A 15,219-nucleotide genomic window follows, 5' to 3' on the forward strand; every position below is an offset into this window, starting at 1 on the left:
TTTTTAAAAAAAAGGTTCTCAGCTGCAGGAGCTGGTTGTGGTGAGGGAATGACTCTTAAGAATCACAACCCACCCCCCATTTCCTGACTGTAAAGACAAGAGTGGAGGGTTATTGGCAAGGGTTACAGAAAATAACGGTCAAAAGTAACTAGGCTCAAGGGGCTCCTCTTATCTCCTGTGGTCAAAGGGCTTAACAGTGAATAGAGCCCAAGATTGTTAGTCTGAAGCACGGTCTGGTCCAATGGCTCTGGGTAAGTTACTTTATCTCTCGCTTGGGAGATTCCGTGTCCTCCTCTAAGACACGACGTAGAGTACACATCCGCTTACGGATTTAACTGACGGATATTAATCTTCACGGACTGCAAAGCCACAAAGATATGAGCTTACAAATCAAAACGCGTGTAAGTCAAATCCTCGAACCTAAGGGACGCGGAAGAATGACCACGCAACCCAAAAACGACCTCGCCGTACAACCGGCCCCTTCCAGCCATCCGCATCCCAGCAGCCTTTGCGAAACCAGCCCGCAGCCCCCAGAGCCCCGAGGCCGGGGGCGGGGCCGGGAGCGCGCGCAACGTCCCCTTCTGCCCAAGCCCCTAGCCCCCTTCCGCCCGGACTCTGCGTAAGTACCACCCGCCTTACGCAGTCTCGAAATGCCTCCGGGTGGTGGACCAAGGCGACAGCCCTCCGCGGTTCGACCTCTCACCTGCTCGGCACAGGCCTCCGCCTCCAGCTAGTCCCGCCTCCTCCTGATACTCTGCCGGCCGTGAATGGAAGGCCCGGGAAAAGGGCCTGGTTGTGGCAGGAGAGAGAGTGTGTTTACATCTCACCTCATCCCGAGCGGGCTGGTTTCAGCCCCGCCTTCTCCTCTTCGCCGTTTAAAGCGTTGGGTCGCCCTCCTCCTCACTCAGAGAAGCGGCCCCACAGTTGGTGTCTCCGGCGTTGGTTTGGCTGGGTGACTTCGCGTCAGCCTGCTGTCCACTGCGAGAGGGCCTCGAACTTCAGGGGCAAGATGTCGGAAAGTAACTTGGCAGAGCGCAGCGACGGACGCGAGAGGCTGGTGTCTGGTGCTAAAGTCGTCGCCCAGGCCCTGAAAACACAGGTGTGCTGGACCTTCCTGATTGAAAGGCTCTTACGGCGGCCGACGGGGGCCGAGACGTTGTCTTGGAAACGGGAGAGCGGCGGGGAGGTCAGGGGGGAGCTTTGCTGGAGGTTTTCCTTTTAGCGCCCTCATTTCTCTGTTCTTGGCCCACAGGATGTGAATTACATGTTTGGCATCGTAGGCATCCCGGTGACCGAAATCGCGCTTGCTGCCCAGGAGGTGGGCATCAGATACATCGGGATGAGGAACGAGCAGGCGGTAAGTATGGACTTGGAGAGCCGAATGCAACATTGGGGATGAGTAATAATAATGGCAAATTTTCACTGCGGACAGTCGCCGCTTATCTCGCCTCTAATACTTTACACGTATCAATCACAACAATCCTAGGAGGCAAGAACCATTGTTAATCCTAGTTACAAATGAGAAAAGTGAGACCCAGAGGGGTTAAGAAACTTGCTCAAGGAGGCAGCTGGTATTGGCAGAGCCAGGATTTGAACTTAGGTATTCTGGGTCTGGAGTCCATGCTCTTACAGTATACAGTATTGTACTCTGCCCAGTCTAGAGTGTCAGAATTGGCAGGGACATTTACCTGGTCTGAATCCTGTCCCCTGATCTTCACTCTGTAACTAACTATTATTATGTGTCTGTGTATTATTTGTCCGGTCTGACTTCCCTAGTAGGCTCTGAGCTTCAGGGGGTCACGGATATTATTTTTTCTTGACACATCTGTATCCCCAGTGCGTAGGTAGAGCCTGCACTTGATAGGAGGTCCGGTAGTACCTGCAGGGTGAATGGGTGAAGGCCAAGTCTCATGTTGTATAGTAGGTGGCTCTGCAAAGTGACAGGTATCACAAATGGTAAAGCCGTGATTGGACTCCAGAGGTGTCCTAAGCCCCAGTCCAGTGCTCATTCCACCTCATTACCTTGCCACCCTTCTCGGAGGCTTATTTGGAAGCACAAGAAAGGAAGTTAGGACATTTTGCCAACCCAGTCTCATTTCTTCCTAAAGGGCATTTAGCATTTTTCCAGATTATCTTGTATTTAATTTAGCACCTTCCTTGTCTTCCTATAGTGAGCTGAAGTGCAGTTTAAACATAAAAACTAACCATATGAAGGCCATGAAGGAAATTTCAACAAATCTCCAAGGATTGGAAACAAACAGTATATGTGACCTGACCATATGGAAATAAACTGGAATTCAATTACAGAAAGATAGAAAATCCCCAAACATTTGGAAATTCAGTATGTTTGAATCCTTTGTAAATATTTGAAAAGATTAATAAAATCAATAACCTTCACAGCAGACTGATTAAGAATAAAAGAGAAAAAATACAAATTACCAGTGTCAGGGGTGAAAAAGGGGATGTCACCATGGACCCTAAATAACCAGTGGGGTGAAGAAGAAATCACAATGGAAAATGGAAAACATTTTGAATTGAATGATGATGAGAAGATGAGATCTCAAACATGTAAGCTATAGCTAAAGCAGTTCTTAGAGGAAATAGTTTTAAATGAATCTATACTTAGTAAAGAAGATAAAAATCAGTGCTCTAAACTTACATATTAAGAAGCTAGAAAAAGAAAACCAAGGTAAACCCAAACTGAAAGTAGTAAAGTAATAAGTACAAAAGCAGGAATTGGGCTTCCCTGGTGGCACAGTGGTTAAGAATCTGCCTGCCAATGCAAGGGACACAGGTTTGAGCCCTGGCCCAGGAAGATCCCACATGCTGCAGAGCAAGTAAGCCCATGTGCCACAACTACTGAGCCTGAGCTCTAGAGCCTGCAAGCCACAGCTACTGAGCCCACGTGACACAACTACTGAAGCCTGTGTGCCTACAGCCCGTGCTCCGCAACAAGAGAAGCCACAACAATGAGAAGCCCATGCGCTGCAAGGAAGAGTAGCCCCCGCTCACCGCAACTAGAGAAAGCCCACGCATGGCAATGAAGACCCAACACAGCCAAAAATAAATAAATTTATTTTTTTAAAAAAAGCAGAAATCAATGGAAGAGAAAACAAAGAAACAATAGAGAAAAATCAACAAATCCAAAAATTGGTTCTTTGAAAAGATTAATAAATTTGGTAAATCCCTAGCAAGACTGATGAAGAATAAAAGAGAAAAACTACAAATTATCAATGTTAGGAATAAAAAAGAGGTCATTCCTATTGATCCTGCAGACGTTTAAGCAATTATAAGATGATATTATGAATAAACTAGATGATATGGACAAATTCCTTGAAAAACTAAAAATTAGAATTAGATGTTTAAACCATTATTTAAAATTTATAGGTAGAACATTACTTGTAAGAATGAAAAATGTTCTAATTCCCCCTTACTTGAGAGTGAATTATTATATACATACTTTATACATGTATAATAATAATACTTATTACTTAATACAATTTAATACTATAAGAGTCCCAAAATGCTTAAGTCCCAGTGTTTCTTCTTTGTAGGCTTGTTATGCTGCCTCTGCGGTTGGATATCTGACAGGCAGGTAAACTCAAGTCTATGTTTTATCTCAACTTCTTTTTTTAAACTGAGTTATAATTAACATACAGTATTATATTAGCTTTAGGTGTACAGCATAGTGATTCAGTATTTTTATACATTATGAAATGGTCACCACCATAAGACCAGTTCCCATCTATCACCATATAAAGTTGTTAAAATATTATTAACTGTGTTCCTATGCTGTACATTTCATCCCGATGACTTACGTATTTTATAGCTGGCAGTCTGTACCTCTTAATCCCCTTCACCTATTTTATCCATTCCTCCACACACCTCCCCTCTGGCAACCACCAGTTTTTTCTCTGTCTCTGAGTTTATTTTCTGTTCATTGTTTTGTTTTTAAGAGTCCACATATAAGTGAAATCATATGGTATTTGGTTTTCTCTATCTAACTTATTTCACTAAGCATAATATCCTCCGAGTCCATCCATGTCGACACAGATGGCAAGATTTCATTCTTTTTTATGGCTGAGTAATATTTCAGTGTGTGTGTGTATCAATCACATCTTCTCTATCCATTCATCCATGGATGGGCACTGAGGTTGCTTCCATATCTTGGCTGTTGTAAATAGTGCTGCATGAACATAGGGGTACATAGATCTTTCGGAATTAGTGTTTTTGTTTTCTTCTGATAAATACCCAGAGTGGAATTGCTGGATTGTATGGTAGTTCTATTTTTAGTTTTTTGAGGAACCTCCATACTGTTTTTCACAGTGGCTGCACCAATTTAAAGGCTGTCTTAAATAGAGGTTCTTAAGAAATTACTGTATAAATTGAAAATGGCAAGTTGAATTATATGGAGATACCTTTTTTTCAGTGCTTTAAGCTTAGAAAGTCATCTAGGGTAAAGCTTTCAAGTTCAATTTAAAAAATTGGGGCAGAGCACTACATTTCAGAATTACTTCCTGGCAAAGAACAATTTACATTATATATTTGTTAAGAAAATTTTAAAAAACACGTTTTTTCCATATAGAAATGTACTCAGTAGTCAAAAATTTGCTTCTGTATGCAGTCAACTTGATTTAGCCCAAATATAATAGGAGCAAAGTATAAAGAGGTTAGTGAAATACAGTGTGAGGATGGTAGGTACCTTATTTCTTGCAGGAAGACTGATATAACCTTTTTTATTCTAATTAAAAAAATATTCTAATAATTGTTTTACAGTTGTAGTAAAGACCTATATATCCTGCCTTTGAAGTTCAAGAAGGTGACATTTCACCCTAAAGTGATATGAATCAAGTGTTGCATTTGACCTGCTTTTAATAAAATTAATTCTGTTTTGCTTTTAGGCCGGGAGTTTGCCTTGTTGTTTCTGGCCCAGGTCTCATCCATGCTTTGGGTGGTATGGCAAATGCAAACATGAACTGTTGGTAATTACTTAAAACATTTTCTTAAAAATCTCAATGCATGATTTTACCTAGTGGAGCAACCACTGATCTGTGGTGGGAAAGACCAGGGGTCAGGTGCTTAAGGAAATGGCTTAGTGAAAAATTAAGAGAGTTAGGAAGAAAATAAGAAAAAAAAATCAACAGCTCTTTTACCTAGAAAAAAAGACTGTTAATAATTTGGAATAAATATGTGTATATTCCATATCTATCTATCTATATATATATGTGTGTGAATGTGTGTATAAGTCTCTTTAAGTGAAGAACTGTTTATCAAAGATCCCAGTTCAATATGCAAGAATGTATTTAATTTTTCACCTTGTCTTGCATAACTAGCAGGACAATTGAAATCTTATATTTATTGAGTTGGCTTTATAAGCAGATTAGTTGCTCTTGCCCTTAATCCCATCTCTGGTTCTTTACTCATAAGATCATGTTAAAGGGGGATATGTTTTGATTAGTTCATAAAATGTTTAAATTTCCTGTGGGAAGGACATTGTTTTCTTTCTTGCCATGTGTTTCCTACTTTTTAGGGTTTGACTTCTTTTCTTTCGTCCTTCCTACACTTTCTCTTTCTTATCTACTTTAGTGTCTGATAATTTTTGAGTAACTTTAACTTTGCTGTATCTTTTTTTTTTCTCCCCAAAGCATAAGAATTTTTTTTTTTTTTTTTTTTTTTTTTTCTTTACGCGGGCCTCTCACTGTTGTGGCCTCTCCGTTGCAGAGCACAGGCTCTGGACGCGCAGGCTCAGCGGCCATGGCTCACGGGCCCAGCCGCTCCGCGGCATGTGGGATCTTCCCGGACCGGGGCACGAACCCGTGTCCCCTGCATCGGCAGGCGGACTCTCAACCACTGCGCCACCAGGGAAGCCCAAGCATAAGAATTTTATTGCTGAGGAATATTTTTCATACTGCCATTTCCAAATAGACTCATTTAGGAAAGTGTGACAAAAGTTTTTTTCTTTTCTTAATTTCAAGAATAATAGGAAGGGCATAACAATTCATTTTACATCATCACACCCAGAGGTATCAGTATCCAAAAGAGGCAGGGGAGAGAGGGGCATGGAGGAAAAATATTTACCACAAATTACAGATTTTTCCAAAATTGAGGAAGTGTTCTCTCACACCAAGTTGTTTCCTAAATCTTTCTAAATTGGCAGTTTTTAAGGGAAAATGTAATTCTCTCTCTTTCTCTCTTTTTTAACATTCATTGAGTGTTTATTATTTATTGGGTACTTGCTGAGTACTTTACATGTTGATCTCATTTGTAATTCTCTTTTAAAAAAATTAATATTTCAGGCCCTTGATTGTGATTGGTGGTTCCTCTGAAAGAAGTCAGGAAACAATGGGGGCCTTCCAGGAGTTTCCTCAGGTACCCAACTCTAAGATCTTCCCTCTATCATTTTAGTAACGTAAGTATACTCCATTAAGATTTATGGAGAAGAAATTAAAACTCCTGTCTGCAAAATAAACAATTAAAATAAAAGTACCTGAGATATTTTAAAGGTAATTTTCCTCAACTACAAGAAACTCTCAATGTGGTTATTAAGAAAGCTTAGGCTCTGTTTAGGAGCAATCTTCCAAGAAATACACCTTTTTGACAGAAATTTAAACTCTGAAAATAATCTCTTCAAAGAGTCAAGAAAATGCAGGAATAAAAATGGTTTGGGACTATCAGACTTTGAGGAAGAGAAAAGTTGAGAGGAAAACTCCTACTCATACCTGTGGGACTAAGACTACCAACTGTTAAGTAGATTTTATATCAAAAAGTATTAAGAGAAACAGTTTCTATTGAATATACAATGCTTCAAAGTACATTAAACAGTGAAAAATTAACACTACTGAATTTATGTCAAACGGCATAACAACAAAATATATAACAGGAAAACTGGCAGAAATGTAAAAATAGATTATTATTGTAATGAGATATAACAGATGAAGTTGTGTATTCCTGGCTTTAGAATTTCTGGGTCCAAGGATATACTTACTTACATTTTTAGGAGACATTGTCAACTTCCCTTCCTATTTATATTCTCACCAGAGTTTATGAGAGTGCCTGCTTTCTTGTATTATGATAGATGCTGGGTATTATCTAATTTTTTATGTTTGCCAATCTAAGAAATGAAAATTGTGTCTTGTTTTGATCTTCTTCCTGAATCACACCAAGGTAGAGATTTGGTTGTACTTTGAATAGGCTTTTTTTTTTTTTTAAGAAGATGTTGGGGGTAGGAGTTTATTAATTAATTTATTTATTTTTGGCTGTGTTGGGTCTTCGTTTCTGTTGCGAGGGCTTTCTCTAGTTGTGGTGAGCGGGGGCCACTTTTCATCGCGGTGCGTGGGCCTCTCACTGTCGCGGCCTCTCTTGTTGTGGAGCACAGGCTCCAGACGCGCAGGCTCAGTAGTTGTGGCTCACAGGCCTAGTTGCTCTGTGGCATGTGGGATCCTCCCACATCAGGGCTCGAACCCGTGTCCCCTGCATTAGCAGGCAGATTCTCAACCACTGCCCCACCAGGGAAGCCCCTGAATAAGCTTTTAAGAAGCAATCTAGGTAATGCATTTTTCTCCATCTTGCCTCTAAACATATTAGAAATTAATGGCTTAACATTTTGTCATCTTTCAGAAGAGTAATATGATACATGAGCTGAATTTTAAGTGATTTTCTTTTCGCATATAGGTTGAAGCTTGTAGATTATATAGCAAGTTCTCTGCCCGGCCAAGTAGCATAGAAGCTATTCCCTCTATTATCGAAAAGGTACAGTATTTAATTACAAGCTCTCCAAGTCAGCTGGTTTTTCTCAATTGCTTGTTACCTGTGTTACTTTTATTCTCCATAGAATGAGTAGCAATTTGGAATATATTCAGGCAGTTAACAATGATATTGATAAATAGCTATGTACATTTTAATATTCACTGTCATTAACTTAATTAAAGAAACTGATAAATTATTTTGGAAAAATTTTCCCCTCTACTTTAGTTTTTAAAATTTTTTTAAATTATGGAAAAATAAAAAGAAGGATATAATGAAACCCTGGGTACCCTTTCTCTTATACTTTTGCAAGATTATTTTTGAAAATAATACTTATATTATTAAGTATTATTACTTAAATTTTTGAAAATTAGTACTTATTACTTAAATTATTTAAGTATTATTACTTAAATTTACTTTAAGTTTTTGAAAATTAGTACTTACATTAGTATTAATGTAAGACCATCTCTTAGTTGATTAAACAGCATATTATAAGTTAGTTTTATATGTGAAGTTACTTTTAAGCTGTTTCAAAAACCATGTGTTATAGAAACCATTTGATACATGTTACAACATCACAGTTTCTGAAACCTTTGCTAAATCATTAGGATTAGGAAGCAGGTGAAAGTACTGTTATAAAGTAAAGACTTGGAAGGCAGAACCTAGTAGATAATTTCTAGGACTAAAGTGTAATAGAAAATGAATTTTAAAGCCCTAAGTGTGTATTTTTTTCTCTCTCCCCTTTTAAACAAAAATATCTTTTAAAATATATAGAACCAATAGAGGGCATTTCAATGTAATTAAAATTGGTTACTTCTAAGGATGTTGCATCAACTAAGGATGTTGAGAAAAATAAAAATAGTGTTCATTTCACAATTTTAAATTATCTTTGAGTGGAATGTGATAAAAAGGATTGAGATTTTTTAAATATTTTCTTCCATTTGTAATGAACTTAGGCAGTGAGAAGCAGTATTTATGGTCGTCCAGGTGCTTGCTATGTTGACATACCTGCAGATTTTGTGAACCTCCAGGTGAATGTGAACTCTGTAAGGTGAGTAATAGTTAACTGGAGTTCTTTCTTAATTGTGTTACCATAATGCTTACCTTTTAAAAAGAATTTACCTAGCAGTTTATAAGTTAATCTTCAATTTGTCTTAACTTTTGAAGATTTAGTAATTAAACTGAATCCTGGCCAAAGGGCTTAATTCTCTTAATTAAAATGGCATTATTTAGGAATTATTTTGGGGTTTAATTACTAAATCAAATACTTGGAGCTTCCCAAACTCCTCATTTGAAATTATTCTTTCAGTAACCATTAAAAACTAATCCTCATGTAGTATGGTTACTTAGAGTCTTCATGGTATAAACCAAGAGTTGAAGTGACTATTGAAAAATAGTAATTTTCAAATAGTTCTAGTAAGAACTCAGCATAAAAAATTTCAGTCTGTCTCTGTGATTTAAAAATATTTCAACACCAGATGTTACTATGATTTGCCAAGTTCCCTTATTCCATAAATAAACACTGAGTGAACAATAAGTACAACAAACTGGTATCTAAGTCACTCCTGGTAAGGATGGGTACTTGGGTTACTGCATCACCCTGAGTACCATTTAGCGCATTCTTGCTGTCATGGACCTAGTGACTACAGAGAGACAGTGGGCATTTCTGTTCACTCAGGATACCAAGTAGAGGTTTCCATTTGGGAGAGTCAGACAAAAAGGACATCTATTCTTCATAATACCTGAACATGACAATCAAAATAATATTATTGGGGTTGGGGGGAGATGTGCCTTAGGTAAGTTAACTCTGTAAGCCTTCTTTAAAATTTTTGTAAAGATTTGGATGTCCTTTTTTGGTATTATATGTCCAAGTTTTGTACAGTATGATGTTTATTAATTAGGATAAATGAACTAAAACACTGAGGAGTTGGTGTTTAGAAATACTTAACTATGACAGTTTTAATATTTAATATTTCTTTTACAAATGCATATTGTGATACTAAAATATTGACTTACTCAATGAGTGGAAATATAGTGAGGTAGTTAAAAGCATGGACTTTGGAGACAGAAAAACCGATTTCAATCCAGCCTTTGCCACATGCCATCTGGGGACCCCAGGCAAGTTACCTACTTTTTGAGTTTTTTTTTTTCACAGTAGTGAAACAAAGATAATGGTAATACCTAATCTCATTATTTTGAAAATTAAATACGGATAAATGGCACATAGTAGGTATGAAATATTAACTTTTAGTATGTTTTTTTATTATTACTACAACAACAACAACTACTACCACAGTGTGAAGCCATTAATTCAGATTTCCTGTCAGTGAATTGCTCCTTTGGTTGTTAGATGATCTTAGGGAATAAATATTAATTTACCAGGCATGATAAGGATATTATGGTTATATGGGAGAAAGTCCTTATCTTTTAATTTTTAAGTCTTGCTGTGGTAATCTACTGTCAAATGGTTTAGGAAGAAATGTATATGTATATTTATGTGTGTATGTGTGAAGCAAATGTGGTAAAATATTAGTAGTTGAATTTACAGGGTGGGCATATGGAGTTTATTATACTATTTTTTCTACCTTTTTCTGTATTTGATATTTTCACAATAAAAAAGTTTAAAAGTTGGCCTCCTAATTAACAGAGCTCTTTATTTCCAGGTACGTGGAGTGCTGCATGCCACCTCCTGTTAGTATGGCAGAAAGCTCTGCTGTATATATGGCAGCATCTGTTATTAGGAATGCCAAACAGCCCCTTCTTATCATCGGGAAAGGTAGCATTGAATGGAACTCTAAATCTTGCTAGGCTTTCAAAAGAATGCTGATTCTGTTTAGAAATTGTCTTCATTATTTATTAGCATTGGCTCTAATGTTTGAAATTGGAATAAAAATTCTCTTTATTCATTTAGCATTATTTATTAGTTTTGAAATCATAGAATTATTCTAGAATGCCTGGAATATCACCTATTACATTTCTTTCTTTTTTTGTAAATTTATTTAGTTTATTTATTTTATTTATTTTTGGCTGCGTTGGGTCTTCGTTGCTGAACGTGGGCTTTCTCTAGTTGTGTCGAGCGGGGGCTACTCTTCGTTGTGGTGTACAGGCTTCTCATTGTGGTGGCTTCTCTAGTTGCAGATCATGGGCTCTTGGTGCACGGGCTTCAGTAGTTCTGGCACGTGGGCTCAGTAGTTGTGGCTCGTGGGCTCTAGGCACACAGGCTTAAGTGGTTGTGGCACACGGGCTTAGTTGCTCCTTGGCATGTGGGATCTTCCTAGACCAGGGATCGAACCCGTGTCCCCTGCATTGGCAGGCGGATTCTTAACCACTGCACCACCAGGGAAGTCCCTATTACATTTCTTATGAATAAAATGTGTTTCTTTCCATTATGAAGATTACACATGAATATTATTAAAAATTTGGAAAATCCAGTAGATTAGAAAGAAGAAATCCCTTCATCCAAAGAAGATCATTTTAACATGTAGTACTTTTGTATTCCTTTTTGCATGTATATTTTATACCTTGTGATCATACTGTATAGACAGTTTTTTATTTATTTATTTTTTGCAGTATGCGGGCCTCTCACTGTTGTGGGCTCTCCCATTGTGGAGCACAGGCTCCGGACGCGCAGGCTCAGCAGCCATGGCTCACGGGCCTAGCCGCTCCGCGGCATGTGGGATCTTCCCGGACCGGGGCACGAACCCGTGTCCCCTGCATCGGCAGATGGACTCTCAACCACTGTGCCACCAGGGAAGCCCTAGACAGTTTTTTTTAAAGTATACAATCTAATATCTTTTGGTATATTTACAAAGTTGTGCATCCATCACCACAGTCAATTTTAGAATATTGTTATTACCCTCCCCCAAATCCCACATCCCTTAGCTGTCACCCCAAACCTCCTTAGCCCTCTGCCCCAGGCAACCGTGAATCTATTTTCTGTCTCTATAGATTTGCCTATTTGGACACTTCTTTTAAATAGAATCGTATAATGTATGGTCCTTTGTGACTGACCTTTTTGATTTAGCGTAATGTTTTCAAGGTTCATCCACGTTGTAGCATGTATCAGTACATCATTTCTTTTTATTGCTGAATAATAATGATAATATATTTACTATAATTATATATAATATAATAAATATAATTCATAGTTATTATTGTTATTATTTCATTGTATGGACATACCACATTTAATTTAATCCATTCATAGTTGATGGACATTCGGGATGTTTCCACTTTTGAACTACTGTGAAAAATGGTGCTATGAACATTCATGTACAAATGTTTGTGTGGATGTATGTTTTCAGTTCTCTTCAGTACGTACCTAGGAGTGGGGTTGCTGGGTCAAATGACCACTCTATTAGACAGTTTCGTATTATACTTAATTCATTTAATGTTAGAATAACATGTTCTCATGGTCTTAAATTTTTTTCCCAAATATAATTTTTAATGTCCATTCATGTATATACTAATACTTTACTGGCAAATATTTAAATCTTTGCCAGTTTTTGTTTGTGTTTAGAATAGCTGCAACAGACTCGTTTGTACTTAAAGCTTTTTCCATATTTAGGATATAAGATAGATTCCCAGAAAGAAAATTAATTAAGTTAAAATGTATTCATATTTTAAGGCCTTTGGAACATATTGTCCAATTTCTTTCTCCAAGGTATTGTACCAATTTATACGCATGTCAGCAATTTATTATAGTATCCATTATATGTTCTAGACCTAAAGGGGCTATGAATCATCTATGACCATGCTAGTCATTTATCAACTACTTAGGAGATAACTACATAGAAACTAAAAACAGTTTTAGTAAAAATGGTGGACAACAGAAAAAAATTGAAGTCAGAGCTGAGTTGTGTACAGCTATGTGATATATTAGCTCTGTGACCTTGGCAAAAACTGCTTTGAGTCTCAGTTACCTCACTTGTAAAATAGAGATTAGCTACCTCAACAGTACTGTTAAAATTAAACAACGAAATAATAGAAAGAGCTCAGTGGATGCTAGTTTTTGTACTTCCTTTAACCACCATTTAATGAGTCCTTATGATAAGGCAGGGATTATAGAAAACATTTGTGGGATATATAGAGAAATAATGGTTCCTACTTATAAGTAGACAGACCTGGTCACAAATCAGTGGGGTGTGTGTAGAGAGCTGAGGTGGATTCCCAGGGGAAGCAGCAACAATGTTCTTGTGTAGGTGGTGTGGAAAGACCGTTCAGAAGAGATGATGCTGTAGCCACCCCTTGAAATAATGGGTGACCGGTCACTGAGTGGACACAGAGAACCCACGCATTCCAGGAAGAGGGAACTGAATGGACAAATATTGAGGCAAGAAGGAGAATATAAGGAAACTTTCTGGATTAAAAAAAAGGGATTATTTTTCATCCTACGTGGATGACAAAAGATTCTAAGGTAGTTTTATAGTAGGGAGCATTAAATTGAATCTGAACATACTATACTATTTACTGAGACTCAGTAGAGAATTATAACTTCTGGATATGGAGTAATATTCTACTAATCCTGAGAAAGAGCATAAAGTTAAATAGCTAAAACGATGGCCTTGATGACATTAGAAATGAAATCATTTCTTTTTTTTAAAAACATATTTATTGGAGTATAATTGCTTTACAATTGTGTGTTAGTTTCTGCTTTATAACAAAGTGAATCAGTTATACATATACATATGTTCCCATATCTCTTCCCTCTTGCATCTCCCTCGAAATCATTTCTATATTCAAACAGTAAGTTGTTTTCAGTGCCCTTGAGGGCATAAAGCATATGGTTATTCTGCAGGCACACAACTGTAAAAACAAATGATGTGACCCATTCGAGTTAGTCCGGTTGTGATCACAGGATTATAGAGCCTATGAAGCGATCTACAGAGCTTTAGAAACGTAGACCCCTTGTGAGAATTTCCATACACAGACTAGATGACGGTGCAGTCCTGGTTAGCTGGTGGTGGGGAGCAAAGTGTGAGGTTGCTCTTCCCTGTCAGGGCAAAGTCCTTCCTCTCCTACCTGCACCTACCAGTAGATGTGTGTCCGGGGAATTGTGAGTAGTAATCCAGTAGGAAGGTAGCATAGAACTGACAATTAAGAGCAGCAAGAGGTGTGAAGTGCAGCTTTTGTTTAGGGGTAGACATCTTTCAGAATAATTGATAATATTACTTGGGGGGGAAATTAGAACTATTGCCTTCTTGAACATTTTAAAATACCAAAGATAAAAACCATAGTCACAGAACTTCCCTGGTGGTCCAGTGGTTAAGACTCTGTGCTTCCACTGCAGGGGCACAGGTTTGATCCCTGGTCGGGGAACTAAGATCCCACATGCCACGCAGCATGGCCAAAAAACAAACAAAAACCATAGTCACAATTTGTTTTGAGTTTAAGCCCTGAGCAGGAGAATGTTTGAGAAGTTCTAAAAGCAGTTTCACATGAACTATTTTAAGGGTCACAGTGTCTGGAGCTTAACTGACTTATCCAATACATTTCAATTTCTTGTAGGTGCTGCTTATGCCCGTGCAGAGGAGAGTATCAGGAAGTTGGTGGAGCAATGTAAATTGCCATTTCTGCCCACCCCCATGGGAAAGGGTGTTATCCCTGACAACCATCCAAACTGTGTAGGTGCTGCCAGATCCAGGTATGTGGCGCTCCAGATTTTAAATACAATGGCTTGGCAGATTCCAGGCTAATTTAAATTGTTTTGTGACTTTAATGAATCTAGGAGAAGTTCTGAAAGAATCACATAATTTTAAGCACATCTGTTTCTTTTCAGACTTTTCAACACTTTAAAGATGTTGTACTCTATCTCCTGACTCTTATGGTTTCAGATGAGAAATCTGTAGTCATGAGAATCTCTGTCCGCCGATGTAGTTGTCTTTCTGTGGCTCCTTCCAGAATTTTTTTTTATCTTTGTTTCTCAGTTTGATTATGATGTGTCTGGACACGGTTTACTTTTAGTTTATCCTGTTTGGGTTTCTCTAATCTTCTTGAATCTGTACATTGATACCTTTCACCAAATTTGGAAAGTTTCTGGCCATTATTTCTTCAAATATTTTTTTCTACACCAATCTCTTTCTCCTTTCTGGAGTAACACAAATATTAGGCATGTTGATATTCTCCCATAGGTCCCTGAATAACTGTTTAATTCTTTTTACTCCTTTTGTCTACTTTATATGTTCTATTTCTCTGCTGAGAACATTTATCTTCCCATTTATTTCAAGAGTATTTTTGTTTACCTTATGGAACATAGTTATAATAGCTGATTTAAAGTATGTGTTTACTGATTCTAACATTGGGTCATCAGTACAATTGGCATCTATTCATTATATTCTCTTTTGAAATTGGAATTTTTCTGGTTCTTTGTGTTTTGAGTAGTTTTGGATTGTGTCCTAGAATTTTGAATACTGTGTTGTGAGATTCTAGGTCATACCAAAATCCTCTGTAGAATGCTGATTTTGTTTGTTTGTTTTA

General features: G+C 37.8%; 2 protein-coding genes across 9 annotated transcripts in view; one reads left to right on the forward strand and one right to left on the reverse strand.

The window, feature by feature from the left end:
• Window positions 1-1,254, reverse strand: part of BTD (biotinidase) — a 69,613-nt gene extending 68,359 nt beyond the window's left edge. Inside the window, exon 1 of one of the 6 annotated variants that reach the window (XR_004349734.1) lies at window positions 828-1,103. Coding sequence is in view for 1 of the 6 variants with exons in the window: in XM_032630916.1 (XP_032486807.1) it covers window positions 828-832 (5 nt within the window). In the remaining 5 variants the exon portion in view is untranslated. Of the gene's footprint in view, window positions 1-639 lie in introns of all 6 variants that reach the window. The other 5 variants (XM_032630916.1, XM_032630917.1, XM_032630918.1 and 2 more) reach the window with 5 other exon arrangements.
• Window positions 785-15,219, forward strand: part of HACL1 (2-hydroxyacyl-CoA lyase 1) — a 44,888-nt gene continuing 30,453 nt past the window's right edge. The window contains exons 1-9 of one of the 3 annotated variants that reach the window (XM_032630912.1): window positions 785-1,099; window positions 1,253-1,357; window positions 3,555-3,595; window positions 4,902-4,982; window positions 6,297-6,369; window positions 7,672-7,749; window positions 8,700-8,794; window positions 10,407-10,519; window positions 14,251-14,386. In XM_032630912.1, the coding sequence (XP_032486803.1) occupies window positions 1,010-1,099; window positions 1,253-1,357; window positions 3,555-3,595; window positions 4,902-4,982; window positions 6,297-6,369; window positions 7,672-7,749; window positions 8,700-8,794; window positions 10,407-10,519; window positions 14,251-14,386 (812 nt within the window). In that variant the 5' untranslated portion in view covers window positions 785-1,009. Of the gene's footprint in view, window positions 1,100-1,252; window positions 1,358-3,554; window positions 3,596-4,901; window positions 4,983-6,296; window positions 6,370-7,671; window positions 7,750-8,699; window positions 8,795-10,406; window positions 10,520-14,250; window positions 14,387-15,219 lie in introns of those variants that run through there. The other 2 variants (XM_032630914.1, XM_032630915.1) reach the window with 2 other exon arrangements.

This window comes from Phocoena sinus, chromosome 4 (genome assembly GCF_008692025.1).
Source record: "Phocoena sinus isolate mPhoSin1 chromosome 4, mPhoSin1.pri, whole genome shotgun sequence".
NCBI lineage: Eukaryota > Metazoa > Chordata > Mammalia > Artiodactyla > Phocoenidae > Phocoena > Phocoena sinus.